Source organism: Anarhichas minor, unplaced genomic scaffold, assembly GCF_050575085.1.
Source record: "Anarhichas minor isolate MPS153535 unplaced genomic scaffold, ASM5057508v1 ptg000062l, whole genome shotgun sequence".
In the NCBI taxonomy this organism is placed as follows: Eukaryota; Metazoa; Chordata; class Actinopteri; order Perciformes; family Anarhichadidae; genus Anarhichas; species Anarhichas minor.
Window position 1 is genome coordinate 6,956,863 of NW_027466508.1, and position 27,993 is coordinate 6,984,855.

At 46.1% G+C, this 27,993-nt stretch overlaps 3 protein-coding genes across 3 annotated transcripts; 2 read left to right on the forward strand and 1 right to left on the reverse strand.

The window, feature by feature from the left end:
• Positions 1–356: 356 nt before the first annotated feature.
• On the reverse strand, positions 357–3,785 carry LOC142933803 (arylamine N-acetyltransferase, pineal gland isozyme NAT-10-like). The gene is made up of 2 exons (XM_076078034.1): positions 3,663–3,785; positions 357–2,793 (listed from the first exon to the last, which is right to left on the reverse strand). The coding sequence occupies exons 1-2, from the start codon at positions 3,703–3,705 to the stop codon at positions 1,919–1,921; spliced, it is 918 nt and encodes a 305-aa protein (XP_075934149.1). The 5' UTR covers positions 3,706–3,785; the 3' UTR covers positions 357–1,918.
• Positions 3,786–4,077: 292 nt separating this feature from the next.
• Positions 4,078–6,659, forward strand: sdr42e1 (short chain dehydrogenase/reductase family 42E, member 1). The gene is made up of 3 exons (XM_076077951.1): positions 4,078–4,205; positions 4,544–4,620; positions 4,923–6,659. The coding sequence occupies exons 2-3, from the start codon at positions 4,559–4,561 to the stop codon at positions 6,019–6,021; spliced, it is 1,161 nt and encodes a 386-aa protein (XP_075934066.1). The 5' UTR covers positions 4,078–4,205; positions 4,544–4,558; the 3' UTR covers positions 6,022–6,659.
• Positions 6,660–7,979: 1,320 nt separating this feature from the next.
• Positions 7,980–27,789, forward strand: wtip (WT1 interacting protein). The gene is made up of 8 exons (XM_076078105.1): positions 7,980–9,480; positions 16,263–16,364; positions 22,948–23,015; positions 24,449–24,511; positions 24,783–24,913; positions 25,670–25,721; positions 25,911–25,979; positions 27,637–27,789. The coding sequence occupies exons 1-8, from the start codon at positions 7,980–7,982 to the stop codon at positions 27,787–27,789; spliced, it is 2,139 nt and encodes a 712-aa protein (XP_075934220.1).
• Positions 27,790–27,993: the final 204 nt, after the last annotated feature.

Below are 27,993 nucleotides of genomic sequence, written 5' to 3' on the forward strand. Positions count from 1 at the left end.
AAACAATGTAAAAAAGAATAGACTTAATAACAATCTAATGTGTTTGAGAAGAAAGAAGATAATAATTAGATGGGCCTAATTTGGCTTAAAAAAAATAAAATGCAGGTACAATTGTACAGTTCAAATAAATGTATTTATTACTGTAGTTTTAAATGAACTTGACAGTTCAGTATGTTGGATATTTAGATGAATTATTGAATAGGATTTTTCTTATGTGTGGGCAAGGATTCATCAAAGTTCTTTAATGATGAATGTTGCTTTATGGTGTTTCGAGGGAACAATATTCATGTAGAAGACATACTTGATTATTACTTTCCAACTCTGGACCTGCAAACATGACAATGAATGAAAAGGAAGAAGACAAGTACTGTTTATTTTTAACATCTGTTAGCCATTATTAGACAGCAACTTCAACATTGTATAGAAGATTTGAAGCACTGTTCATTTTTGAAAAAAAATGAACTGTTCATCTGTGCTGCAAGTATTGCTCCACAGTTACATTCCAATAAAATAATTGACTCAAAGTCTCACCTTATATTTCTCAACCTTGAAATGTAAATACAAATAAACATAACAAAATTAAATAATATTCCCGAGAACAGGAATCAAGCTCCTTCCCAATTGGCCATATTTTGTAGGCATCCATAGTCGTTACCAAACAACGGTGTGGAATGGTGAAATGCACAAGTTTTAATTGTGTATCATACTCAGTCTTGTCTTCGGGTCAAATGTACTCAATCAGATATTTGTAAATGTGTAATGTTTCTAGCTTCGGTTTGTCACTAAAATATTAAATTAGTACAGAACATCCAATCTAAAGGGGCTTGAAGTTCTGAATACTACTTCTGAAGTCAGTTGTGTACTCTTTCAATGAGTTGTTAACCAGCAATGATTTACAGTATTCGTCTGCCATTAACTAAACATTTATAATCTTTCTCAAGTCAATTATAAATTATAGCCCACATTGTGAGGCGATTGGCATGTAGCCAAGCAGTTCTTCTTATCTGCTATCTGGGATTCTGTCAATGAATCAACTGGGGTCAGCCCATTTTAACTTGTGTATGAAGTGCAAAGGGCCACTCCAGATGGCAAAAGAGAAATTGTTGGAGCCCAATGAACAGAGTAGGGGTTCGGCAGTGTGTGGCCACGTCCAGAGATGAAAACTGCCGGTGAGCTGCTAAAAAGATAAGGGCCTAAAAGTAAAGTTGATTGCAATTATTTTAGTAAGACACATCCATCAGTTGTCAGCACAACGTCTACAAATGTAGTCAGATGAACGACACAGTTCAGGTCCTTGTCTAGAACACAAGACGCTCTACGCTAAGAACTGCCTCCGACACCTGATAATACTCCTACAACACCCAACCCCTGCTCCAGGCTTCTAACAAAACCACAAGCTCAGTCATGAGTCAGAAGACAAATGTATGTGCGTGCGAGCATAATATTTAATCATGGTGACGATATATGAGGGAGTACGCCTAGTACAGATGACATCCAAGCACAATGGTCTACATTATCATACAACTTGAAGCTTAGCAGAGTACATTGGTATAAGAAAGTTTTTTAAAAAATAGACATTTTTGGCAAACAATGTATTATGTAGATTTGAAAATGTATTAAAATCATTTTTATTTGGTCATCATTACTTTCCTTAAGGACGACGTGTCTGCTCCTTGCATTGACTCAGGATACTTAGCCTACACATATACCAGAAGAAGAAGTCAAAAACACGTCTTCCACTTTCTCCAGGCCTAATGTAATTGCACAATTTTCAATGTACGAAAGATTAAATTCAAAGCACTGGTCATGTTTCAAATAGATGATTCTTCAACAAGCTGCACACCTAGTTGGTCGTGAATTCAACACAGGTCGTGAGATCTTTTCCGGGTGAATCTCAAAACAGCACACGTGTAGGATTTCAGAATGTGTAGTACGACTTGTTGTCGAGAGGCTGCAGTTTGTTCTGCAGCTTTATGTTGAACTTTTCACGAAGAATTTGCTCGATCTCGTCATCCGTTACGTTTCTTATGTCGAAGACGTCAACTCCTTCGTCGGGTTTGTAGGTGGCCTCGCCGTAGGTCCAGCCAATCAGGGCTCTGAATCCTGTTGGCGTTTGCAAAGAGCAGATGGACTTATTGGTGAACAGGGAAGTCTCTGTCTGGAGTTTGTTGTTTATCTCAAGGAAATGGTCGGCCTCACGAGGCACCAAGGAGAAGCAGTAGATCTGATTGGTTTCCTTCCTGTTTACCAGACTTGATTTGGCAAACTCTGGATTGACAACCTCTGGCTTTCTACCAGTTTTCTCCAGCACCCAGATGTCCCCCTTGTCTACGAAGCGAAAGACACCCGCTGCCTGAGGTTGGTCCTTTCCAGAGACGAGCTCCAGGGGCTCCCACATTTGGAAAGAGACCCCATAGCTTACATCGTTTATATAAGCCTTCCCATCGATGACAACCTTGTTGAGGAAATGAGAATCAAGGGGGCCAAAATCATTGAGGACACTGTTGAAAACTCTGGAGCCCAGCGACGTAGTGTCGTAGCCCATTTGTCTCAGCACCCAGCCGAACAGGAAGTTGTTCTCAAGGCACCAACCTCCCCGGTTGTTCCTCACAATCTTGTTGAAAATGACCTCAAGGTCCATGATGTTCCTCCCACCACAGTGCATGCTGAGGTTTTCGAATGGAATTGACATGACGTGCTTTTTGTGGATCAACTTCAGTGTTGCGAGATCCAGTTTATCACAAGAGCCGTGGAAACCAATTCTTTCGAAGTATTCCTCCAAACTCATCTTGCCTGTAAAATAAAAAGACAATAGAAGATATCACTTTCTAAAAACCGTTATACCTAAATAAAGCCAGTAGTTGAAGCTTAAACCCTTTATAAACATATGATGCAGACAAATTTAGAGGTCCCATCCACCGGTTACAAAGTTGCAATGTCATCTTTATTGTCTTAAAGCTTAAAACAATGACAACTAGTCATTGCCCATTTGTCAAAATGTTCCCAATAGGCATATTTAAAAGGACGATCCATCCTTTAAGTTATCTTCGTGGTGAGAGCGGTGTTATTAAAAAGGCTTTTGACACCACGCACCATGACATAACCTACAAACAAAGCAACAAACTTAGTTAAAATTATTTAAAATTAAATTTATGTCTTGATAAAACACAACAAGCGTTTACCACCGTATTATTTTGAAAAAGTACGCTATACGTTGCTCAATTATGAGAGTTTGATCAAGTTGTCTTTCAGCAAACTGATTTTTAAATGTGGGAAACATCTCGCCCCTGCTCTTGTTTTGTCCAAATCTCACAAAAATGAAAACCAGCTGGATCAGCAAATGGAAACTGCAGAGAGACGCAGCGCAAAACCACATTCACTTTCGCCATATTTTTCAACAAAAGGGATATAGGTCTACCCTACCAACGAAAATAAAAACACAAAGTCATCTGAAAACGAAGGTGAAACACGAGCGACGATAGCTGTTAATCTATGTTTATTGTTCTTACGAGTATTTGAGCAAGGAGGTGAACTGCTTAGAGGAAGTGACACCAAATGTAGCCTCTTCCAGAAATAAAGCCCACTTTAACCAGAACTAATTCACCCCAAACCGTAGTGATCCATGTTGAATCACCCTGGAGCAGACTTAAAAACACTCTCACCTAAACCTTCGGCGGAAGGTTGCTGTTGTTGCTGATCAGTCATTGCAGTTATTTGGAATCCTTTGATATTTGTTGGGAAATATCTCCACTTTTATACCAGAAGTTTTAGAAATCTTAGAATTTTTTGCTGGCAGACATCCGATTATGACTTTCAAAATAAAAGCGTATTTAGCGACCATTAGAACGCATGCAACTCAGGCAATGATTTTCATACGCATAAAAGCATACGCATATTCGACTATTCTAAAGTTGTATATGTTTTATCATAATTTTGATAACTGTGGATTGAAAACTAAAATCAGTTTCCAATCACTATATCGCTACACTGCCCTGCTCCCTGTGTTATTCTGCCTCTCTGTACGAACGCTTGACGACTTGTCTGTCGACGGTTTTTTACGTAATTTACGTAACAAAAAGCACGTACAGCACAGACCACGGAGGTGCGCGCGAGCGCCGTGTCTTTCTCACCGGTGCTATAGTAGAGTTTTTGAACGAGTGATTCTCAGCGGACATTCCCTCGTTTTCTACCCGGCATAGTTTGAGGTTAGTACCGACAGCGAAACACCTTCGTGTCGTGAACTTAACCCACATAGAGAATTCAGGCTGTGGATTTATCTCACTGTCTGCATGGCATTCTGGAGTACTCGCTATAGAAAGTAAGCGTGGTACGTTATGTTAGCTTATGAAAGGTACAATTGTACAAAAGTTACAAATACGGTCAGTACAGACTACGGGTTAGGTAATGTCAATGTAGTGGCTTCTTTTCCCCTTTATGTGTGTGTCTATTACTGGGGCGTACAGTGTAGTTTTGACACGAGGATGCCGTTGTGTGCACTTCTTTCTGTATTCTGCCTAATTCTCTCTTTTATACAAACTCACAGATTCGTCCACCTGCAATGGAAAACGCACGCGCAGACACGTTTTTGATCACTGGAGGATGTGGCTATTTTGGTTATCGGTAAGAACAATGTCATTATTGTTTATTACTCAAGTTAACGAAGTGACGGTGCACATTCACAGTCAGCTAACCCTCAGCAAGGCTTTCAGAGTTGCCCTGTGCTGTAACGCTGCTTTGCCGCCACAAGGTGGCGGTATCGCACCGGTTATCTCAGTTACACTGGACCTATGACTCCCACATACCCCTGGCAGATGTAACATTAGAAATACATGCATTGTGGTATTTTGTTTGTCATTGTATTCAGTAAAAGTGAGTTTCATGCGGCGATGAATTCATATTTAATAACTTGTTTTCCCCTGCAGCCTGGCATGCTCCCTGCACGGACAAGGAGCCAAGATCATTCTGTTTGACACAGTTCCTCCCAAGCAAGAAGTGCCAGAGGACTTTATGTTTGTTCAAGGAGATATACGTGAGTATGCGCAAGTTGAGGAGGCCGTCGCTGGCGCGGACTGCGTGTTCCACGTCGCCTCCTATGGCATGTCCGGCAGAGAGCAGCTGAACCGCCATCTGATCGAGGCGGTGAACGTTCAAGGCACAGAGAACGTCCTGAGGGCTTGCGTGGAGCACGGAGTGCCCAGGCTAGTTCACACCAGCACCTTCAACGTGGTGTTCGGAGGCCAAGTGATAGAGAACGGGGACGAGAGCCTCCCTTATCTACCTCTCCATCTGCACCCCGACCACTACTCCAGAACCAAGTCGCTGGCGGAGATGGCAGTGCTGAAAGCCGACGGCACGGCACTGAAGGACGGCTCCGGGGTGCTGAGATGCTGCGCGCTGCGTCCGGCAGGAATCTACGGGCCTGGCGAGCAGAGGCACCTGCCCAGGATAGTTGGCTACATAGAGAAGGGGATCTTCAGGTTTGTTTACGGTGACCCCGGCAGCCTGGTGGAGTTTGTCCATGTGGACAACCTGGTGTCGGCGCACAAGCTCGCCGCTGAGGCGCTGGCCTCAGAAAAGCAGCACCGCTCTGCTGGCCAGGCCTACTTCATCTCAGACGGAAGGCCTGTCAACAATTTTGAATTCTTCAGGCCTCTGGTAGAGGGCTTGGGCTATCCTTTCCCCAAACTGTGCCTTCCTGTCTCTCTCATCTACTTTGTTGCCTTTCTCACAGAAATGATCCACCACCTCATCGGGCCCTTCTATAACTTCCAGCCGCTGTTGACACGCACAGAGGTGTATAAGACCGGCGTGACGCACTACTTCAGCATGGCAAAAGCTAAGGCGGAGCTCGGTTATGAGCCCCAGGAGTACAACCTGGATGAGGTCGTACAATGGTTCAGAAGCAGAGGCCATGGGAGAAAATCTCACAGCTCCCCCCTCGGTCGATTGCTACGAGACATCCTGTTTGTTTCCGCCTTTGTTGCCGTGGTTCTCTCTTTTCTTCCATTTGTTGGCAGTTGAGGAGCAGCTGAAGCAAAAACATGATTCTGATATTTTCCAAAATGCCATACGTCCCTTATCGTGACAAAGTTAGGATTTTATTGTCATATACACATATATGAAATTTGACTTCTGCATTTAACCCATTCATAGCTTATTGGGAGCAGTGGGCTGCTGAGAAGCACCCGGGGAGCAGTTAGGGGTTCACTGTCTTGGCACAGGACATGTAGCAGCCAAGGATCGAACCGCTGACCTTGCGGTTACCGGACGGCCCCCTCTACCCAGTGAGCCACAGCCGCAATGCATATGGACATATTTTAATATAAAATCAGTCAGTAGGCAGGTGCTTTAGACATAAAAAAAACACCTTTTTATACTGTAACACCCGCAACATGTGAAAATAGTCATATAAGCTCTGTACCTTAACGTCTTCATTTTACATCTGTTCATTTTACAATGGCTGTTCTCATTGTTGGACACTTTATGTCAAATGCTACCTCTTTTTTCCACAACAGTAAGCTTTTCAAAGAACAACTCTGGGGACAATGATCTTTAATAAACTATCACATGTTTTTAGTGCTGTTTTTGTGGAGTTGTAATGTAACGAAATGCTGAGGAATGTTCTGAAAACTGCAGTGAATAAACTCTTCTAAGGCAAATGTGGTTTGTATATTTTTGAACTGGATTCAAGGTTCAATTTAAAGTTTTTTATTTGAATTTATTAAGTAAGTGGTATGTTTGAGGACCCTGGACAAAGATTCGGTAGCCTGGTTTATAATGTCGCCATCATCATATCTACTGTAACTATGAATCATAATCCCACATTAATAATCCACCAAAGTTAACCATGGCCTCCATTTGTGGTCATCATAGTCATTTTCTTTCCAGTTTTTTTTTGACTGGTACACTTTGCATGCAGTTTACTTCTACTTAAAATTATATATAACATTTTATGCAGCCTAATATGAACTTTGAATAAAACTTTTATTTATAAAATCAATTCACCCGATTGATGCCTTTGATACTCGGGGTGTATTTTTTTTATTTTTATGTATTATTCCCAACAAAACATTCCTTTAATATTCATATAAGAGCCCATAGTCGGCTATGATAACTGGACATTGTCCAAATAAGCATCATACAGGCTACACTTCGATGGGGCTATACCTGAGAATCTCTTTGTCTTCATATCCTCGGATTAAAAAACGTGGATAAACTTGAGTTTTAAATCGCATTGCCCTCCAAAATACCAGCTCACTGCAGCTTATTCCTGGTGTAAAAGGAGTCGGACCAGGTGAGGCGTGTTTCGTGTGGTATTTTTGTCTGCCCGGGATGAATGCAGACGTCCCCTTCTCTCTAAACTATTCTCTTTTCAGAGCCGGCAGCCCCTTGCTGAGTTGGTCGCAATCATTGTTTCTCTGCAGCATTAACCACATTCCAGAGAGGCGCAGCGCATCCTGTCTACATCCTCGCATTCCTTTTACGCGAACGAGTCCCCTGTGTAAAACGGCGTTTTAATCAAATTGCCGTGCGCTTACTGAACTCAGATTGATATACAACGGGTATTTATGGCGCATCCGATTATCTGGCCTACTTTAATTTCCAGCATATTGACCGTGAGCGAAACTAGAGGAAAAACCAACAAGGCGAAATTCCTCCGCGCAGCGCGCCATTGACTGTAAAGACCTTTCAACTTAACAAAAACTGAAGTTGACAAACGTATCCCTGTCGGCAGAAACTGTGAGAAAGAGTTTGCTTTCTCGGCGAGGGAGGCAAAGCAGAAGAAGACGATGCGGCACGCGGCGGAGATTTTCTGAGTACGTTGGAGGGTTTTTTTTTCTGTAAATGAGCGACGGCTGTACCGCGGCGTTTTGTTTTGATTTCCATGTGAAATGCAATTAGTGCTCCGCGGTGCTCGCTAGGTTTGGCTCGCGGAGCGGAGCACACTCTGAACTTGTTTCTCGCCTCAGGAGCACAACATGGAGCACTACCAGGAAGATTTGGGACTCCGGGCCAGTAAATTGATGGAGGACCTCTCCCTGTACGATGCGTATAAGGACGGGATGTACAACGCGAGGAGAGACCTGGTGATTAACCCCGATTTAGACTTTTCGGCTCCGGCTGTAGCGGAGCACAAGAGCACGCCGATGAATGGCACATCTGTGCTTCACCAGCAGCATCACACAGTGGAGAATTTCACGTCTGGGAATAAAGTGTACACCGCGGCTCCGGTGCGCCCCGTGAACTGCAACCGGGCCGTTCCCGTGGATTTTTGTGCCCCTCAGAGAGACGCGGCTTACGCCGAGGAGGGCTGCTGCACCAAATCCGAAGTGGCTCTGCCGTGCTACACGGGCGCCTCCGAGAGGCACAGGAGGTACTCTCTGGAGGTGCAGGGCCACAGGTACAGCACCGGCTCCGCCTTCGACGGCGTGCCCCTCAACAAGCCGGCGGCGCTGCCCGGCAACAGGTGCAACAGTGTCTGCATCACCAGCAGCCACGACGGGAGGTACAACGCCACCAGTCCCCGGTCCAGCTTAGCGTCGTCCCTGTCCTCTCAAGAGCAGGGCAAGCACGCCAGCCCGAGGTCGAGCATCAGCAGCCCGCGCACGAGTTTGGTGGTGCCGGGTCAGGACAGGTACTCGAGCCCCAGGTCCAGTTTAGTGCACTGCGAGGGCAACAGCGTCCTCAGTCCCAGATCCAGCTATGCAAGCACCGCCAGCGACACGAGTAAGCACTCCAGCCCACGGGCCAGCCTCAACAGCTGCGACTGCTGCAGCAAGCCCAGCAGCAACCGCACCAGCGGCATCAGCATGGGCTACGACCAGAGGCACGCCAGCCCCAGGTCGAGCACGGCGAGCCAGTACTCCTTCACCACCAGCCCGAGATCCAGTTACTCCGATTCTCGGTACGGGCCCGTGGTCAACCACGATCTGGAGGGGGCGATTTTGCACGCAGCGCCGCTGGCGAGCCCTCGCTCGAGCATCTGCAGCCAGGACGGGAGCGCGAGACCGGGGACCACCGCGAACTGCGTGGTCAGTCCGCGGTCCAGCATCTCCAGCCACAGCTCCAGGAGTTCCCGCAGCTCCAGGGGGTCTATGAGCACCTACCCAGACCTGCAGCTGCCCTCGCCGCGGTCATCGATGCTGGGCAGCAGTTTGCACGAGGACACGCTGCTGCAGGAGTTTGGAGACGCCAACGGGACCCAAAGTCGCATCCATCTCCAGGGGCTCTCGGCGGTGCCAGAGCCCCTGCAGCAGTCAGCCCATACGGGAGGGACTGTGGAGATGACCGCGGGGTTGCCATCGTCGTTTAGCTATGGGGTGTGCTCAAAATCGGCTTCATCGAGCCAGAGGTTTAAGATCCCTTACCAGGTGACCCCCAGCCGAGAGAGTGGACCAAGCCAGGCGGAGAGGCGGCTGGAGGCGCTCACCTTGGAGCTGGAAAAGGAGTTAGAGATGCACATGAAAAAGGAATACTTTGGTAGGTAATATTAATTGCAATTGGGGTTTTATTTATTTAGTATAAAAACTTGGAAGTAGATCATATTGGAAACAACACCAGAACATGCAGACAAACAACTGTGATGCTGTTTCTAGCATAGGGAAATCAATTTGTACTCACTTTGACCCAACATTTATTATCTACAAGCCTCCCCTTTATCAATACTGTATTTTGTGTAGGGTGAGAGTTTTGGTTCTGTGGCCCTTAGAGCGCCTGCAAGTTCAGAGAATCAAAGGGCCATGGAGCATTTACCCAATGTTTTGTACCAAGGTCTGGAATCTACTACGGTGACTCGGGAAGATGGGTGTCTGAGTTGTCATTTGATTGAGATCCTGAATTTCTCATGATGGATGAAAAGGAACTCATCTGGTCACAGCAGCTCAGCTCCAGAGCCGATGGCTTCTCCTCAGCTCTACATGCCCCCCCCCCCCCCCCCCCCCCACACACACACACACACTGTCCTTGCACACTTAAGCCCTCACTGGTGTTGGTCAGATCCCCGCAATGTTGCTTTCAAAGAAAAACCTGCTGCGGTTTAGAGCACGTCTAGAATCCAAAACAGTGACAGTTTTCAGCTGACAAGAGCAACGTTTTTTTTCGAATAGAGAGAATTCTCCATGGCAACCATTGAACAAATAATAGCACTAGCAGCGTTACATTTTATATTTAACTTACTCTCTATTGAGTGCTCACTAAAATTGGAATTCAAAGAAATAGTTCAAAGAGTGTTTGTGTGTTTTTTAGGGTTATTTATAGGTTTTTGTTCTCTTCGAGATCCGCTTGCGGCCTGCTAAAGCTACATTACCACTAACAGCCCCCTCTGTGGCAGATAAGAGTGGCATTGCAGGGCAATAGTAATTTCTGTCTTGGCAGAGCTAACATTTCCACAGCGCTGCACCTCGCTGAATGGATCCTTCTGTTCGGCCCAGAGCAGACACCCTTCGGTCATTCGGAGCAGTGGGGTCTGGATGTGTTGGACATGCCTCTTAATATCCTCTGATAGACAGATTGTGGCCAGTGATTTGTGTTGTTGTTTTTTTGCCTGATTTCAAGAACTGAACATTGCAGCACATTTGTTTGGGACTGTGAAGCCTGATATATTCAGTCCGCCAGCAAGAACACGGCCACAGAAAGCCCGCTGAGGAAGTTGCTGTCTACCTTTGAATTAGCAGCCAGACAAATGGCTGCAGCCAGAGAACAGTGGCGTGTTTTATAGCCAGTAGTGCACTTGCTCAGAGTGAGGCTGAGACAGCTGTTGATTTGTTCCAGAGAGGCAGGTGAGAGCAGGAGGATGGGAGACAGGAGGAAGAAATGATGAAGACAGCGAGGGGGGGGGGGGTAATGGAGAGGGAAAGGAAAGAGAGAGAGAGAGAGAGAGAGAGAGAGAGAGAGGAATGCAGTCAGACGCTCTGAGCCCAATAGAGACAGCTCTGTTTCCGTAGCGACAGTGGAGAAATTGACTGCCGGGGCCTTTTTTTTATTTTTTTGGAGGGGGGGGAGCAACGCCTGCCAGTGTCCCACACTGCCGGCCGGCCCTTGTGTGGCCTGTGTTTGTTGTGGTGGAGAAGGAGCTGTGAATCAACAGCTGGCCCGATACAGGCCTGCAATTGAAGCAGCAGAGGGAGGCCCCCCCCAGTACCTCCCCTCCTCTCCACCACCAACGCCACCCGGCCCTGACTCCCCCGCGAAGCCCTTCATTAACCAGCCGGTGGGGAGTCGGGCAACACCAGACACTTGGCACACGATCTTGGCTGGCGGGCCAGACGTAGTTGGTGGGGGTCAAGTCTGATCACCTGCCCAGAATTCTAATGGCAGTAGTCATGCACAGGCCTGACAAACACACTTGCTGACTGACAGCACACAAGCCTGCCCTCTGTATTTACTGTTCATGCACAAATGGCAGCTCACATGAGATTAGATTTTTTTTTTACAAGACATTTGGAAGACTCACTATATGTTTTAAGCCTACATTCTCCTCTGATTTGTCAAACGCTCTCAGATTACAGGAGAAGACCTCTCTCCCGAAATGATGGCGTATCAGGCTTTTGGGCTATAAACGCCATCGGCTTCCCTTTTTCTTTTTTTTCCCTCTTTGTTCCTTATTGCAAATTGGGAAGTAAAATACTGCAATCTTTCACATTGCCGTATCAGTGTGATTTCAGTAAACAGCTAGTTATCAAATCAAACACCAGCTCCAGAGTTCCCCAAGAAGCACAAAAATACCCATGAATCACCAGGGAAGTCGTTCTTCGAGTGTCTGGAACTCTAAATATGGGATGACACACTGTGGGCATGATGGGAAGTTAATTGCTTCATTCTTTTCAAGGTCTGCAGCCGTGAGCAAGTGTTTGCTTTCAATACACAGTGCATCACAGCTTTCTATGGTTCCTCTGTTGGGCCGAGTCTCTTTTGTATTCTATATTGTCTTCTTTAGGATGGGTGGGCGGGATCTGCAGATTATACAGTCTGTGGTGATGTTGTTGCTCTGACGTGATTTATTATACAGGATCATGATTACTCCAATAAGACATGCGGGAGTTTTCAAATATTCAGCAGCATTTGGTTCACCCCTCTTTTAAACGCTACCGTCATGGCGTCTTCGGAGCTCGGTTTGATGTTTGGCTGTAAGACATCAAAGTCACACCGAGTGGTCGTTAAAGTTTCACGAGTCAGGCGGTGCAAACCTTCTTACAACTCGCAGCACGTTCTGTGTTGTTTTCAGTGATGGCAGAATATGAAGTGGCGTGTTTGTAAAACACCGTTACACATTACTTTGTTCCATCAGAAAGGTTTTCCTTCGTCTGATCCAGCACATCACATTTTCCTGACGTTCGTCTCTCCGAAATAACTTAAAATGTACTTTTTGTTGTTGCTTTATACACATGCTGACTCATCTCCTGTTTTCATTTCATCTTCGGACTCATCAGTCTGAGTTTGATGTTGAAAAGCCTTCCCACGAGCATAATAACACGGCCACATGTTGAGCAGCGGCGCTACTGAAAGGATTGCGGCTTGATCTTAACAGCAGTGTTCAGCCCAAAGGCGCAGGGATGTATATGTGTGTGCATCCAGTGATGCCGTTTTATTTTCAACCCCAGTGAATGCACACCATCCTGTCCTTGCCACATGAACATGTTATGAAATGGGCACATGAGGGATTCGGCATCCTGGTTTCAATGAATGTGAAGCGTGTTTCGTAACAATCTCGACTGTCTTGCCAACACACTGTTGTATAGATTTGAAGAATCTTTAATATAGTTGCAACCAGAGGGAATAAAGTAATGGAGGTAAATCAATATGACTTTATAAATAAATCATTCTTCTTTGTTTTAGAGAATCAAAGCCAAAGAGCAGGGCCATAGATTCATTCCGTGGGAAAGAAATGAAACATGTAGCAGCTTAAAACTCTCTCCCTCTCTTATCATGAAGCTAGATAGTTGTGCTTAAGAGTAGACACATGATGACATGAGAACACACACACACACACACACCTGCTATCTGGGTCCTGATAGATTTGTGTCACGGTCAGAGACTTCAGACAGATGTGTAGAGACTCAGTCGTACCCGGTTGATTTGTGTTAGTGACCGGTGTGTCGAGGCTGCATTGTGCTGTCGGTGTATGCAGGATGACGACACACACAGTCGAGAAATCCATGCATAAAGAACAAAGCAGCGACTAGCACTCGCATCACAAGACCATACCTCACTCCAGCCCAAAGACCGGTAACGTTCACAACCCGCGTGGAGTATGACTACATCACAAGAAGCCGGTCCATGTCATCCGTTGTTGTCATTGCAAGTATGCTGTCCTGATGCAGTAACAGAATAGCAACAAGGCCTGCGTGATGAACACTCACTCGGGTTAATTCTGCGTGCTCACACAAAAGAGGTAGCGTCCAAAAATGTACGAGCTAATCCCATGCAGCAATACAGTAAAGGTTAAAGGATTTGGTACAGTGAGATGAGGGGAAAGTAAGGTCTGTAAAGTGGCGGAAAGTGATCAGAGATAAATATAATCCCATATTTATATATCATAATATAATACAATTGTAATAGACTGTTATTCATTAATAAGCTAATTATAAATGAGCTGTACAACAGTGGCGTGAGCACGTGGTACGATTGGATAGCTTTCATAGAGCTCCTGTGTTTTATACGAAACAGATCATTATAGTGTTTCAAAGTGCTTGTGCTGTAGAAAATAAAGTTATGTTTGATATAAGAAAGGCATTAAAGGGAATGCCGAATAAACACTTGGTAAATGCTGTGTGGCCACTGTGCAGCGTGTGTAATTTACTTGGCGCAAATGTTCAGTGTGTAGATGATTTTCTTGTAAAAAGGCTACAAGAGGGCATTTTTTTATTTACAGTCATGGTCTCATTGAGTCCAGACAAAGGTTTCCTATTCACAAAGTGGCCTTATGTCCCCGTGAGGGTCAGTGATGAATAAGAAACCTATGCTGAACCAGACGCAGCCAGGAGGCAAATCGGGAATGACAGAATTTCAAAGAACTGATGTGCAACAGTAAATGCTATTCATTATCGGTGAGCTGGCAGATTGGGTGAATGCTTCTGCTTCAACCGTCTTTGGCCGCGGGGCTGATAAATCCGATGTGTTTATCAGGAGGAATGCTTACTTTTGCTGGCTGTGAGATTTCACTGAGACATTTTTCTAGTCTTTGAATAAGGAATTCATGGAGGTAAAAGAAAGCAGAAGTGTTCTAGCACACACACCTGTGTGTTCTTCTACTTACCATCTTTGACTTTCATCCTGGAGAAATTGCTCAGCCAGTCGAGCTCATTTCAGGTTTACTCCTTCATTCTTGTCGCCCGTTGTTTTTCGGTTATCTTCGAGTGAAGTGGTGAGTTCAAGGTTCCACCAGGAAATGCCAATATTTGACTTGGATTCAGATTAATTCATTTGCGCAAGCACTTTGTTGTGAGGTCGAGAGGGAAGTCATGGAACCTTTGGGTGTCCTTTTATCTGTTTCCTACAATGCCACCGGTGCGGTTATGAAAGGGAAGTCATCGCGTCAGATAGCCTGGGAATTCTACGATCTACGTCTCCGAAAGTGTGTCCTTGCTCCGAATCCTTCCTGAGTTATGTATTTATTTCAAAAGATAAGTCCCAGTAATAATTTGTTTGTGTGAGAGGGGGGGGGGGGGTGCAGCTCCCTGTTGGGATCTTGTGTCCTGTAGGCACTGTGACCCTGGACTCACCCCACCCAGGCTTTGACCCTGCCCTCCCTGAGGAATGTGACCCCAGTGGAGGTCGTCTTGTGCGTGAGAGTTTGGAGATTGTTAGTCGGCTGCTGCGTCCAAATAGTTTAAAGCCACTGCTTTTTTCTATTTATTTTTATCCCGCTATCTCATTTCCTCACTAAAGCTCATCATACTCTTTGTGTTCAGGTTTAATGTGGAGCACTTGTGTACCTGTGGCTAGCTGGGCATTTCCTCCCAGGGCGTTTCTCATAAACAAGACCACAAAAGTTTGTTTTGTTTGCAAAAGTTTTACCAATCACTGCAACAAATCATAATCTGATATCAGTCTCTGGGGCTGTTTGTGTATGTTGTTAGCACTGCCTGTCAAATCTGATCAAACACACCCACGCAACCCTGATGACGCTGAGATGATGAGTCATAATGAATGATAACTATTTATGCTATATTTCTGAGCTTTAACTTCTCTTATAGAGAAATACTGAAGAGTTAACGTTGTTTTTTTTTATTCTGATCTTTTTTTTGATATTTAAAGACAACTTTACAAACTTTTTTGGTGACTTCTGAAAAACTGTGGGGGTCAGTCATGCGCTGAGGGAGTTTGGACTCGAGCGTTTCTAAAATCCTGTTAACAACCCCAAATATACAGTAGTAGGAGTCAGGGGTGAAACAACACCATCCTCATCTGTAAAGCATCCTAAACAGAGTTTAGTTGTACAAGTTGAGTGTCAATTTATACTCTCAGCAACGACCGATATACTTTTAAAAGTCAATTCAGGGGTGTTGCAGTATCTTCAGCGCACCCTGCATGCTCCAGGCAACGAAGAAAAGCACTAAGTTGTTGGAGCAGCTCGTTGCTGGCCTGCTCTTCCTGACAATCCCCACACGTCCTCTCTGCATATTCTAACACAATCACAAGCTCCTCTGAAGTAGTTGGCCTTCAAACTGTATGATGTAATGCATAGAAATGATGCGGGGAAATTAAATATGACTTGTGAGTCAATAATCAACAAAGAAATTTGGAGTGTTTTCATAAACCAGATGTGCGCCTGTAAGATGTGAAATGTTTTGTTTTTTGGCAGTGTGGTTTCAGAGAATTCCTCTGTGTAAGTTGGTCTTCAAAAGCTGCGTATCGAGTAGAGGATGACGGAGAGTAGTGATGACATTTGAAGCAGGTTAATCATTTTTCTTTCTTTTCTTTTCCTGCATAATTCCAGGAATGCACACACGATTCGGCAGTCGTTTTGTTTCATCAGCTTTCCAGCAAAGCTCCGACAAATCTTACAGCATGTCCAGAAATGGTGCAACAGTAGCAGACAATATCTGCACTGGATAGTACAAGCTAGTTCAATATCCGCTCAATTAAAAACAATCTTTAGCATGACATCAGCCATGAAGAAGAGGAGAATCGATATTCAACTTTCATGAAGACAAAGTGCATTTGAATGATTCACCAGGAGATCTTCGGATGCTCTTGTTGCATACAAAGCCCTTTGCTCAGGATACATGACGTCGGCTAACTGACCGCGTGTCTCTTCACAGGTATCTGTGTCAAATGTGGGAAAGGCGTGTATGGAGCCAGCCAAGCCTGCCAGGCCATGGGGAACCTGTATCACACAAACTGCTTCACCTGCTGCTCCTGTGGTAAGTAAAACTCACAGTTAAGTGAAATAACGGTAGAAGCTGGTGCGTCATCGGGTCTGCATTTTGTGGACGCCACGGTGACCTGTCGACATGCATCCGGCATGTGAGCATAGCCATTTACAGTGCCCCCCCCGAACACCCTTCCTCATAACACCCCCCTCCACCCACAAACCCCCAATTCGATAGGACATTCTGAGCTTAGTTAGTGCAACATGAAAATTTAATATTACCGGATTTTTACTGGACTCGCTCTGAGTTCCCAAAATGCATCTACGGTATGTGAAAGAGAAGGATATTGTTGCTACTGATTCAGTGACTTCCACTGAGGGCAACAACTTGAGCCCGTTTCTTCTTTTTGGCCTATATTGGTTTGCATTTTGGCCAATTGGCGCCATTAAAAGTATGCCGAATTAGCTGTTAGCAGTTCTTGTCTGCGGTGTGCCCATGGAGGTAAAGACAAATGCCACCGGGTAACTTTGATACTGAAGAAAACGTACAATCGTGGTGATTCTCAGGCGAGTTCTGGAGTTATAAGGAGCGTCTTTTCTCCGAGCGGTTTATTGCCGATGGGCATTGCACATAAGTGAAGTGTAAGTCACATTGCGTCTGAACATGTGCATCAAATGTGTGTGGTCAGGTTTGACTGAGATATGACACGGAGAAGGAGTGTTTTGTAGTTTTGTTGTGCAAATTGCAACAATCGGGCCGCCAGGTGTTTTAAAGTACCTTAATTGTCTCCATGAGCTGCAGCAGCTTGTTATGACAACAGCTGCTGCAGCTGCAACTTCTGTCCATCTTGAAAAAGCATGGCCAAATATTTCCGGCCAAACTACAATAACTAACTTGTTGCTTTTAGAACGACTGCACGCACCTCCCCTGTTTCATCTCCCACAGTATCCTTGCCTCACATCCCTCCCTCCATGCAACCCCCTGCAACTCCCCCGCGAGGGAGGCATGCATCACAGTCTCAAAACCTCTGAACTCCACGGAAGCTGCCCTTGCTGTGACCAGATAACGTTTAAAGAGTGAGGAAATATGATGATCTAAGAGTTGTTCTTTTCTTGTAAGCCCACTCACAACTTCCTGTATAGTTGTGTCAGTCTAATCGCTCATCGCTCCCTTTTTGTGGCCCTTGTTTTTTATTTTGTCTCATTTACAAAGCTCTGATTCGCCGATTGCTTCCAACAGCCATCAGTGAGCATGGCACCACGCATGTTTGAATCAGAGATGTGGACGGTGATGAAAACGGTGGGAATAAATATGTGCCGCTGCCGCTTCAGCTTCCCGGATCCCCACCTTTCTCTCTCTGCAGACTCCTGTGTTCTTTCATACAGCCTCGCTCTAAGCCTCAGCTGCAGCTGGCTCTGCTGAAAAATCATCATTAGTATCACCAGCTCTCTGTCAGAGGTGGTGTTATGGTCGGGAATCAAAACATCTGCTGCCTAAAAAAAAAAGACCTCGGGCCTGAAGTCTGCTCAGTGGAATAACAGGGCAGCTAATAATGCCGCAAAGAAATAAAAAGCTGACATTATTTGGTCTTTAACACTAATTAAATCTGTTCTCGAGCTCACAGTATAGATCGTGTGTGTGCGTGTGTGTGTGTGTGTGCGCGTGTGTGTGTGTGTGTGTGTGTGCGTGCCTGTCACCCGACTCCAGCCCTCCTCTCCTGTTTCCCGGAGAAACAAGAGGAAGATGTCGGGAGAGAGCTTTTTAGCCAGGTTGCTTCCATTCATATGTGTACTATACATGGACACTGATCCTCCGCCCCACCCCCTCCGGCTGTGGAAGGACTGCCTATAATTTACATGTAACCGAAGCCACATACTTTCCGATTTATTGTGTGTCTGAAGAAAGAGGGGCCAGATGCCGAGTGTCCAGTTGCTGAAGTTGTGGGGTTTTGCTGCGAAAAAAGTAGCCTCTGACCTGGCCGACTTCTGTTTTAACAGTCCCGATTGTGTTTCAGCGTTTAGTTTAGCGATGCACTCAGAAAACTGCTTTCAGTGATCAAGTGAAACAAAGACACAGGTCTTTCAAACAAACGTGTTTGTGAGAAAACCAGATTATTTCCTCTGAAGACTAAAAATACTCTCAGAGGATGACTGGATAACTTCTTTGGAGGCGGGGGGGGGGGGGGGTGATTGCTCTGTAAAATAGCTCCGTACGTGGGACTTTATTGCAGTTGGACAAAAACCACAGACAGCTCCTGAGAGAATCATTGTCGCGTTCACTGTAGAGATCACGTCCAGGATGATTTAACAAGTCATTTTGTGAGCTCGGCACAGGTCGTCCTCGATAGCTTCACGGCCCATCCTGCCGCTCGAGATGGTTCATTGGCAACGTAAACTCTTGTGATGCATCATCAGTCGTGAAGGTCTCTGAGAAGTTTAGTTTCAAAGTGCCCGCACTTGTCATAACAAAAGCCACTGATTTAACAGGAGCTGCGTTCTTATCTCCCCGTTTGTTTTTTGGGTTTCTCTCTACTTCTTTTGTTGTTTTTTTTTCTCTTTTTTTCTTGAGTAGGGTCCTCATGGAGTCTGGAGCTCCAGAGTGAGGCCGAGTTTGCTGAGACATTGCTCGCTGGTAGCCTTGGGCTTTGTTTAACCATGCATAATTGAGCCCTCCTCTTGGCTTACTCCCATGGTTGCACCCTTTTTTCATGAAATGGCCAAGAATGCAAACTACCCCCCTCCACTTCAGCCGGCCTTCCCTGGAGGACCTCAATCAGACAGTCACAAAGTGTACCAGACCTGCTTATCAGAGGGGGCAGGCCTGGCATGGGCTCCCGTTAAACTGCTCATGCACGGAGAAGTGCATGCACACACACACACATGTGAAGACAAGTGGACGTGTCTTTTTGGGATCTGGGGTCAATTCAGTTTGGATTTTCTCTCTTAAGAATTACAATAAATGACTGTCTTTTTTTATGCATAATGTTCTCATGACTATTAATGCGCCATCTAACAAGGCATTTTTTAGCCCTCTGCACCTTTAATCGTAGCAGGACGAGTTGCACTTTTCTCAGTTTGCCACTAAATATATTTCCCCTCAAAGATCCACTTTAACTGGAGTGAATATATATTCCCGCGTGAGTGTGAGGCAGGGTGGCTTCTCCAGATAGAATGGGGGGGAAAAATAAAACGCGCTGCTTCGGGCTGGATGAGCAGACTGTCGGCCGCAGGGCTGGTGACTCATCTCCGTGTTACAGTAATCCAAGCGGCCTTTTGAAAGAACTGGCAGGAGAAGAGAGCTGAAGGGCTTGAATATCTCAAATCATTCACCGCCACCAGTTGCACCTGCCAGGCACCGGAAATCAGAAAGTAGAAGAGAAGAAAGGGAACGTCGGTTTCTTTGTCATTTGTTCCTGGAGTCGTGCAGCGTGTTTATATGCACACTTGTTGGAGCCGTGCTATTAGAAGCACTTGGACTATGAAAAGAATAAGGTAATAATAAAGACTGTGGAAGCTGTCATATAAACCGCATTCATTTCATCTTTCAGGAGTTCTCATTAGCAGGAGGCCGGTGAGCCGACACGCTAACAAGCCTGCAGCTGTGTTTTATTTTTAACGCCCTCGATGTGGTCTGGTTGGACTCGTAGTCGCACAGTTGAGATCCTCCTCTTCTTTTAATCAATATCAGGCAGACTGGATGCTGTGAGGCATCTTGCACCGAGGATGTGTCTCATAGCATGTTATAATATCGCCCCTTGATTAGAGCCGCAGCCAAATGTTATTCAATTTCACTATTGATTAAAAAGTACAAGATTTATTCAAATATTTATCTCTTAACAAGAGACCAAAACAATTAGAAAGGTTGTTGTTGTCCGTTAACAGAGTGGGCCGAAGTCGGCCCTCGGGTTTGTTAATGTAGCACAACTTTACCTCACACTGCGTTTACCTCATCGATACACCTCCACAGTAGTTTGTTCTTTGGAAATATCATTCTGTGCTATCAGCTGCATTACCAAACTGTCAGTACACCGACCCTTTCAGCATGATATGGACCAACTTAATGGTGCTTGAAGGGTTGACAATAGGAGTTCAAAGTTGGAAACGCATGAAGATGCATGAGCAGAAATTTCACAGCTGAACCCGCCTCCAAATCCCGAAAGCACTCGGACCAAATTAGATATTACTTTTCTTGTAATCAGAGCATGATGCAAGACGGTGCTGGACGAGAGAGAGAGAGAGAGAGAGAGAGAGAGAGAGAGAGAGAGAGAGAGAGAGAGAGAGAGAGAGAGAGAGAGAGAGAGAGAGAGAGAGAGAGAGAGAGAGAGAGAGAGAGAGAGAGAGAGAGAGAGAGAGAGAGAGAGAGAGAGAGAGAGAGAGAGAGAGAGAGAGAGAGAGACCTCCCCCCTCCTTTGCTCGGCGGGCAGAGAGTGGGTGTTGGAGAGGTGTGGGGGGTTGAATGGGACCAGCTAGTGACCTCAGGCAGAAAGAATGTCCCCGCTTGCTCAGTCGGCCCGCTCCCCTAGCAGCGCTCCACACTCATCAGCGCTGGGGCCTTTGTGTTCACCTTCCAGACCCCAAAACTCCAGAGCAGAGGCCACAGACGAGCACACAGCAACATCTCGCAGCCCCCGCTGCTGCACTGTTCGCCGTAATCTCACTGTTCCTGCAAGTTTAGCCTCTCCCGACGTCTCGGCTTTGAAGACAGTGTCTCTCAGGAGTTGCTTCACATGGAGTTCTTCCTCTGTCCCGCTTTTCTCTTTGCCTACCAAAATGCTAATTGCTCCTCAGTCTCAAAGTCTTAAAAGTCTCACCTATTGTGTGGACAGCATTCCTCGGCTGCTGCAGCCATTTATGTGGGTGTTAATGTATTGCCGTGTCCCAGCATTGTGACACTGGGTTTGTGTGTGAAATACAGCGATTGCATAAATTTTCAGTGTTAAAAAGAGAGAAGGGGGGGGGGGGGGGGGCACGTCTTTCCCATGCTGGGACACCCATAAAATCAGCGGTGGCTCGGGACGACAATTAAATCTGACTAATCCAGCAGATTTATGAGATCTGTGCACTTCGTCTGCCAGGCTCGGGTGAAGTCATCGCGCTGCCAGAGAGACACTGCTGCTGTTAAATGAATTTGAATGGGCGAGCTGTGAGGGGTGCATGGCAGGGGGCTGCAGAAGCCAGCCCCACAGCAGAATTTCCTTTTAGGTTGGATTCAGACTTGGATTCTGATGAATGAAGACTCACTAAGAGGAATTCAGCCCTCACACTCGGAACTGGAAGCTCAGTATGCTGAACCTGGGCCCGCTGTGGCGTGGGCATGTTTCTGCGGACGTGTTTGCAAGGTGTAGGACTACTATTGATTGGATTCATGATATTTGAGACCAACAAAAGTGATGTTTCAAAGTAGCTTCATCAGCCTAACCAGCCGCCAATAGTAGCAGCATCTTGCATCTTGATGAATGACCAACACTTTTAATCAAAGTGATACATTTCAGTGTGCTATTCGATTAATCGTTTTGGCTCGATGCGTCTGTCAAAGTGAGGGACATCCTCCCTCCAGCCTGCTATTGTTGGTCTGTCTGTGAACGGCGCACAATGGCAGGCAAGAGAGGAGGACAGATTTTTGGGGGGAGGTTTTGAAAGCAGTCTGCTGTATTGATTGTGTACGGCTTGTGAATGGAATCCTGTTGGGATCAATGCTCGAAGTAATTAAACGGAGGCACAGGCAGGATGCCGATTACCTTCGGCCGGCCATCTGCTCTACACTGACCTTCTGTTGAGGTTGTAAAGTTGAGAGATGAAGGAAGAGGCATACAGTATAAAGGGTCTCCGAAATAGAGTCAAAATGTCATTCGGAGTGCTGTGTCTGACATAATCTATTCAGTTTACACCTCCCAGGGTACTTTTTTTCAACATTGTACACCATTTTGTTCGGTAAAAAGTTGTTGATGAAAGCTTAGGTAAAGTTAAGGTGAATAAAGTTAGTTAGCTTAGCATTAGGCTGCTAACAGACAATACGTTTGTCTAATGAGTTTATTCAAAAAAAGTATTTCTACCTTTGACTTCCGTCTCATAAGTGTCAATTCTGTTTTGTTGTTGTGGAATGGTTTCATTTTTGACAGAAGAGGTTGCAACATTCTGCTAATTCAGCTACGACAGCTTCTTCTTTTTTGCACTCTCCCGCTCTCCATCCCCTCCAAAATTGAGCGCTGTCAAGACTGCTTGCTATTGGCCAACGGAGCAAATCTACAGTTTAAAGTTCACCAAAGCTGAATGCAAAGCAAAACGTTAGCACTGATTTTGAAATGCTGGTGTGACCAGGATTTGGTGAGGATGGGCACTGGCTCTCATTCAGCGTTAGATGGGGTCAAGTCTGGGCTCTGTGCAGGCCAGTGGAGTTTATGGATCTGACTTTGTACATTATGGCATTGTCATGTTAAAATTTGGAAAGTTCAGTCTCCAACTGTTTTTTTATAATTGTATGGCGTGGGATTAAGATTTTCCAGCCCAAACTATAAAAAACATTCCCAAACCAAAGTGAATAAAAGGGTTTTCCCACCTCCTTTAAGCCATATATCTGCAGCAGCACATTGGCTAAACACAATATGTTGATTTCACTGTTTTTTCTTTGTTTTCAGGACGGAGGCTGCGAGGGAAAGCCTTCTACAACGTCAACGGGAAGGTCTACTGTGAGGAGGATTTCCTGGTAATTCACCTGTGTGTTCATGATTATTGATTTTGTTCTGTGATGATCAGCTGGTAGCACCGTGTCACGGCCTCATGGTTGGGCTGACAGCCTGCTGGGCGGAGCAGAGAGCGAGGGATTAGGATCTCAGGCTACATTTCTGCAGATCTCCAGAGGAAACGGACAAGGCAGCTGTAATTAGGAGTTCGGCACCACCCCTCCAATTCACACTAATTTCCCCAACATTTCCCCAAGGAGCTCAATTACCCCACGAGCTGCTCCTCAGCGCCTACAATTAAGAGAGGAGGGCGACAGCTGTAGCTCTCAGGCTCCTGGTCCATCTGCTTCAGGTTAACAGGGCAGACACGGAGCCTGCTTTCACGGAAACGTTGTAATGAGAAACGTTGTAATAAGTTTAATGTAGATGGACTCAAAGATCTCCAGTTTCTGGTCATTACGTTTTGTAGCTGTATGCGATGCTGTTATTAAGACCAAGGACAATAAAATGAGACAGGGAGTGATTTGCAAACATGGAGGAAGGTGCTTACAAAAGGTTCCTGTAACATAAATGTTGAAAACCGCTTTATCATCCAAACAACCTCACGCTCAACGCTGTCTGTACTTCCTGTTTATAGGCAGCTTCCTCTTAGAGTTTAACTTGCTAATCTGTTGGGGAAATACTAAAATTCCTCTCTTGCACTTTACAATCGCTGCCCGTCAGTGATGAACTGATGCTGGAGGTCAGATGAGGCTAATCTTCTTCCCCCCCCCCGATACAGCTAAGACTTGACTAGTCTGGCTCGTCACCCCCGGGGGTGTCTCGAGGGTGGGAGGGAGGCGGTGGCAGATGGTAGATCTGGAGTTGAGATGTCAGGGCAGGGGGCAGCCTGCCCATCGCCACCTCTCACCTTCACCTGGTAGCCACCCCCCCTCCTCCCCCGAGTCATCAGGTCACGACCCTGAGGGGGTTGTGAGATGCAGATGGTCTCCATCATTATCCTCCTGTGCTCTGGGTTTAAGGGAAAGGAGCTACTGATGTTTTGTTTTCCTGTTAACACGCAGAAGGCCCTTCACACCCAGTTGTTCCAGTGGAGATGCTCACTGGCCAACAAAAACATGTCAATTCCCAAATGTGGATGGATTTAACTGTATGAATGAATAATGGAGGGCCTTGAGGAAAAACGGCAGTAAAAGGAAGATAAGAAAAACCCATTCGGTGAGACGCCACCGGTCACAGCTATCTGGCGAACATGTCAGCTGAGAGACAAAAGCATTCTGAATAGAAATCCTTTTCATGTTCTCTTAAAGAGCGCAGCAGCACCCTCTATAGATGGGTCCTGGACTGAAACAAGTTCATGCATCAGGTGTGAAGCAGTCCGACCGATTGCATGGCCAACAGAAAATCCTCTCAAATGTACCGCTGAAGATAATACGCCCTGTGTCTTGTCTTTCAGTACTCTGGCTTCCAGCAGACGGCCGAGAAGTGTTTCGTGTGTGGTCACCTCATCATGGAGATGGTAGGAGAGCTTTATCTAACAGAGCACGTAAAGCATGAAAGAGTGAGCAGATGTATAATGATTTACATTTCCCCAGCAAATGTAAAAAACTTTTACATTTTCAGTCTCTCACAATCTTGGGCCTTATTTGCTACACAAAGCCCCGCTGGGTTAAGAAATATCTGTGATGGCAGCCCATCGTGTGTTACTTGGCCTCACTACCAAGTCTTACCGTTATCTCCTGTGTGCGTGTGTGTTTCCTGTGTGTGTGTGTGTGTGTGTGGGTGTCTAGATCCTCCAGGCTCTGGGCAAGGCCTACCATCCTGGCTGTTTCCGCTGCGTGGTGTGTAAAGAGGGTCTAGATGGAGTGCCTTTCACCGTGGACGTTGAGAACAACATCTACTGTGTCAAAGACTACCACACGTAAGGAGAACAGCTCTCCGCTCTGCACGCTGACAAAACGAGATAACTGCATATCACAGAATATCGCCTGAGATTTGCAAACAAGCACAAAAAGGAAAATTGCGAAATAGCAGTCACAAAATGTATGATTACCATGATGGCTGCACGATGTTTGTGCACTTTGTTCTATGGAGAACCTTCTGCTTTAATATTTAATTTAATAATTGATTTAACAATAAACACATTGCTTGTATAGATGTGAATGGTAAAGCATGGTAAACAAGACGGGGTCCATGTTTCGAGACCGGTCGTGTGCGTTGCCGACATCGCACAGGCAGCAAACACTTAAGTCCACAGCCAGGGAAGCGGCGAGGTGTGCCGTAAAGCTCAAGGAGCTGCAGGCCAACTTCACCCTGAGCCTTTTCAAGCCCATCTAGAGCCAGTTGCGGCGAGGACTAGCAGAGGTCCCAAAAGGGGATCCTTCCACACCGAGCGGCCGTCCCTGACCCGCTGAGTTGAATACCACAGGCGGACTGTGCAAACCCCACCCGTTGAGAAGTGTAAAGATATTCTGAGTACATTATGAAACCGTGGCGGGTCTACCCAGACTGTGGGTGATCAATGGGAAACACTAAATCCGTCAGGGAAAATGAGAACCGTGCTAGTTTTCCCTTTTTGTGTCAAGCAGCAAAACAATTGTAGACAATGAAGATTTGCACTACACAGAGACTGGAGACATTTTCAAGTCTGTAACTGTTGTTATCTCTTCCATGACAGGGTGTTTGCTCCCAAGTGTGCCTCCTGCAACCAGCCCATCCTCCCAGCCCAGGTAAGGGAGTTTGAACATATCTTGCATATCTGTTGGGTTTGTCATCTCTAAGTAATATACTGACCACATGACCAACACTGTCTACAAAGACACATGCTGGCGCTGCAGAGGTCAAACCTGAGACCTGCTGGTTATCTGACCATCACTTTAATGAGACACGAGAGTCTGACTGTGTGTTTGTCCCCGCAGGGCTCCGAGGAAACCATCCGGGTCGTTTCTATGGACAAGGACTATCATGTGGAGTGTTACCACTGTGAGGTGAGATGCTCCTCCTGCCTGCACTCTGTCCTCACACACACACACACACACACACACACACACAGTCACGCACGGGGTATGAGTAAGAGCAGTCTACCATGCATGTGAATCGAGCAGCACTGTGTGTGATTCAACATGTTCAGGCTGTTGTGAAAGACGCAGAATACATTTACACACACAGTTCACACTGTTGAGCCACACACACCTGATGGTGCATGGACGCATTCACGTTCGCGTCCACTCTGGCCCACAGACACAATGAACCTGGGTAACAATCGTGGGACGAGACCAGACTCCAGACTCGTTTTATGGCGGCGAGCATGAATCACCGCTGCAGTCGCTCTGAATGAATGAGAGACACACACTGAAAAAAAACCCACACAGACGGATACCAACCCAAGCTTCCACCTTAACATTGTGACTCATTGATGAAGCACATTCCAAAGCCCTTGAACTCAGCTGGGGACTTGTTGCTCAAGCCAGACTTGTGAAATCCCAGTCATCCCAGTCTGAACTCTGTCAGATGGTTTGCAGTTTGCAGTGTGACAGAATGATTTAGTGAAACAAGCGAATTTGATTCAGCATTTCTTTCTGATATGTAAATACTGAATTCAGAAGGACGGATGAGGCAGATGTCTCTGACTGGCTGCCGTCCCCGCTTCGATCCGATCGTTATGTAAGCAGCGGTTAATGATTCGGAGGGGGACTCGTGGACAGAGGAAGGGCAAAGTCCAGAGCTGAATCGTCCTGGAGATTGTACATTTATTACCTATTGGAAAGTATTGGAAAGAATTTTCAGATTCTGTAACACCGGAGGTGCCTCCAAAAGAAAATATTTTTCAAGGAGCCACAGCAATACTGATTCCCACACGCGTTCAACTCATTTATAATACATGAATTTTCAGCTGCTTATCCAGAGTCTTGATAGCAGCAGAAGGGTTGAGGGTAAGATTATGTAACTCTCTCCGGCATGCTCGGGGTCAAACACTCATTCCTGTCTGATGTGTACAGAATTCCCCCCACAGGTTCAATGTTCAGTGTATTCATTCAGAAATGTATGGAACCTGCTGTGTTCCTAAACGTGTGTGCCAACACAGACATTAAAAGGAAATAAGCAAAGGCAAATACACAAGACGGCACACGCATGGGAGGAGAATCTGAATAAGTCTGTGAAGGGAACTACTTGAATCAGATCTTTGCCATCGGGTTCAGCACCCTCTCATGCTACGGTCCAGTAAAACAGCCGCATGACTGAAGTCGCGCTGTCGATGCAGCACTCCGTCCTCCGCTACCAAGACCCAACAACTCACTCTCAGCGGTTACAGCAATCTTGTAAAAACTCGCCTATTGTGACGACGGTAAATGCGGCAACTCAGCAGACGTAAGCTTAAAGGAATAGTTCAGTGTTTCGGTATGAATGTTAATTCCCTCGCTCTCTGGCAGGTAAGCTCAGCACAAAGACTGTAAACGGAGAGAAACAGCTGGGAGAGATATGACCGTTATCAATCTCATCCAACTATAAGCATGTTTTCCAAAATACAAATCTATTCCCTTGAATAGATTTTGCATCAACAAAGCACACACACACACACACATTCAGTTGATTGTCGTCTTGGTGTTGATCATGTTTCTTCGTGTCTTTACGCCGCTCTCTTAGGACTGTGGTTTCCAGCTAAACGACGAGGAGGGCCACCGCTGTTATCCACTGGAAGGCCACCTGCTCTGCCACGGCTGCCACATCCACCGGCTCCAGTCGCAGGTCCCTGCCCACCTGCCCCCCAGCTACCCCCTCCATGTCACCGAGCTGTGAGGGGGAGGAGGGTGGGCAGCAACCGTAGCCCTGCCTCCCAGGTGATCCGAGACACCAGCAGCGGGGAAAGAAAGGGCCCGCACCCCCCTCCAGCAGCTCCAGGGAAGTCTCTGTGTGGCCATCCGAGCTACCGCCCCTGACCTCAACTGGACGGCCAGGCCGTGCACTAACTCCCACCAGCTCCCACCACAAGCCCTGCTGTCA

Coding starts and splice junctions, on each gene's coding strand:
- LOC142933803 (XM_076078034.1), bottom strand. CDS start 3,705: ATGACTGATCAGCAACAACAGCAACCTTCCGCCGAAGGTTTAG. Junction 2,794..3,662: donor ACCTTCCGCCGAAGGTTTAG/GTGAGAGTGTTT, acceptor TTTATTTTACAG/GCAAGATGAGTTTGGAGGAA.
- sdr42e1 (XM_076077951.1), top strand. CDS start 4,559: ATGGAAAACGCACGCGCAGACACGTTTTTGATCACTGGAGGATGTGGC. Junction 4,621..4,922: donor TGTGGCTATTTTGGTTATCG/GTAAGAACAATG, acceptor TTTCCCCTGCAG/CCTGGCATGCTCCCTGCACG.
- wtip (XM_076078105.1), top strand. CDS start 7,980: ATGGAGCACTACCAGGAAGATTTGGGACTCCGGGCCAGTAAATTGATG. Junction 16,365..22,947: donor CTTCACCTGCTGCTCCTGTG/GTAAGTAAAACT, acceptor CTTTGTTTTCAG/GACGGAGGCTGCGAGGGAAA. Junction 24,512..24,782: donor GTCACCTCATCATGGAGATG/GTAGGAGAGCTT, acceptor GTGGGTGTCTAG/ATCCTCCAGGCTCTGGGCAA.